This window comes from Eimeria tenella, genomic scaffold (genome assembly GCF_000499545.2).
Source record: "Eimeria tenella Houghton genomic scaffold, Eth_scaff1621, whole genome shotgun sequence".
NCBI classification, from domain to species: Eukaryota; Apicomplexa; class Conoidasida; order Eucoccidiorida; family Eimeriidae; genus Eimeria; species Eimeria tenella.
This window is the reverse complement of record NW_013544086.1, coordinates 642-1,961: the sequence shown is the minus strand read 5'-3', so window position 1 is coordinate 1,961 and position 1,320 is coordinate 642. Positions and strand designations below refer to the sequence as shown.

Genomic DNA, 1,320 nt, shown 5'->3' with positions numbered 1-1,320 from the left:
GTTTTCTGCAGCCCCCGTGCGCTCCCCTCTAGGGTTTAGGGTTTGGCGCGGGCTGCTTGCTGCTGCCGAATATCTTCGAGCTCCTGCGTGCCCGCCTGCTTCTGCAACCTAAGGTTTAGGGTTTAGGGTTTAGGGTTTAGGGTTTGGGACCTAGTTTGACTTGTCGAACGGCCTTCTTGCGAACCTGCAGCCTGTACTCGGCCTGCCGCAGCTGCAGCAGCTGCAGCTGCTGCTGCAGCTGAGCAGCAAGGGTTTGCTGCAGGTTTTTGCGAATTCTTAATTCGCTGGCGCAGTTTAAAAACCCTTTTTGACTATCCGCTAATTTAGTGTTTTCCAACCCTAAACCCTCGATGGCCCTCTTGCTCTTCTGCATCAGAGTCATCGCCGCCGCCATCACCTTGTGCAGCTCGTGAGACACGTCTGCTCGCAAACCCTAAACCCTAAACCCTAAACACGAAACCCTAAACCCTAAACCCTAAACCCTGAACCCTCTGCGCCGCGCCCTCAAAGCTCCACGCGGCTGCAACCCCTCGGCTGCGCGCGTCGAAGCCCTGCGCCCCAAACCCTAAACCCTAAACCCTAAACCCTAAACCCTAAACCCTAGAAAACCCACCTTTCTCTTCATCAGGGTTTGTAGCTTCCACCAACTTCGCTTTTAGGGTTTGGATCTGTTCTGTCTTCTCTCCTATTTCAGCAAGAGCTGCAGAAAGTACTTGTACCTTTTTAAAGTACTCACACAAAAACCCTTCTTGGGGGCCCCCCTGGAGGCCCCCCTGGGGGCCCCCCGGGGGCCCCCCTGGGGGCCCCCCTTCTAAATCTGCTGCTGCGTCAGCACGGGGGCCCCCATTGGGGGCCCCCCCTTGATGCATTTGTGCTGCTGCTTCTGGATGCAGCTGCAGCGCGAGGGCCTGCAGCTCTCTGAAGCGGTCCCGCATCCTGCAAACCCTAAACCCTAAACCCTAAACCCTAAACCCTGGGGCCTGGCCAGCCCTTCGCACAGGGAGAGAGCGCACGAGTTTACGGGCACACGCGCAGCAGCAGCTGCATACTCGGGTGCAAATTCATTAGGCACGCCAGCACTTGCTGCTGCTGCTGCTGTTGTTGTTGTTGCTGCTGCTGCTGCTGCTGCTGCTTGGGACCGCAGTGTGCTGCAACTGACGTTGCAGTCTCTGGCCCTTGCTGGGGGACGTTTCCACTGCCCCGCTCTCACTTGCTGCTGCCGCTGCTGCTGCTGCTGCTGCTCCTTTTGCAGCAGCAGCAGCTGCTGCTGCTTCTGTTGCTGCTGCTGCTGCTGCTGCTCGTGGCAGCCGCCCCAGTGCG

The 1,320-nt window shown here is 58.2% G+C and overlaps 1 protein-coding gene across 1 annotated transcript; it reads right to left on the bottom strand.

The window, feature by feature from the left end:
- Positions 1-136: 136 nt before the first annotated feature.
- ETH_00035245 (syntaxin, putative) lies at positions 137-935 on the bottom strand (the record flags this gene model as incomplete). The annotated part of the gene is made up of 2 exons (XM_013379236.1): positions 137-420; positions 614-935. The coding sequence occupies 2 exons, from the start codon at positions 933-935 to the stop codon at positions 137-139; spliced, it is 606 nt and encodes a 201-aa protein (XP_013234690.1).
- Between the last annotated feature and the right edge of the window lie 385 nt (positions 936-1,320).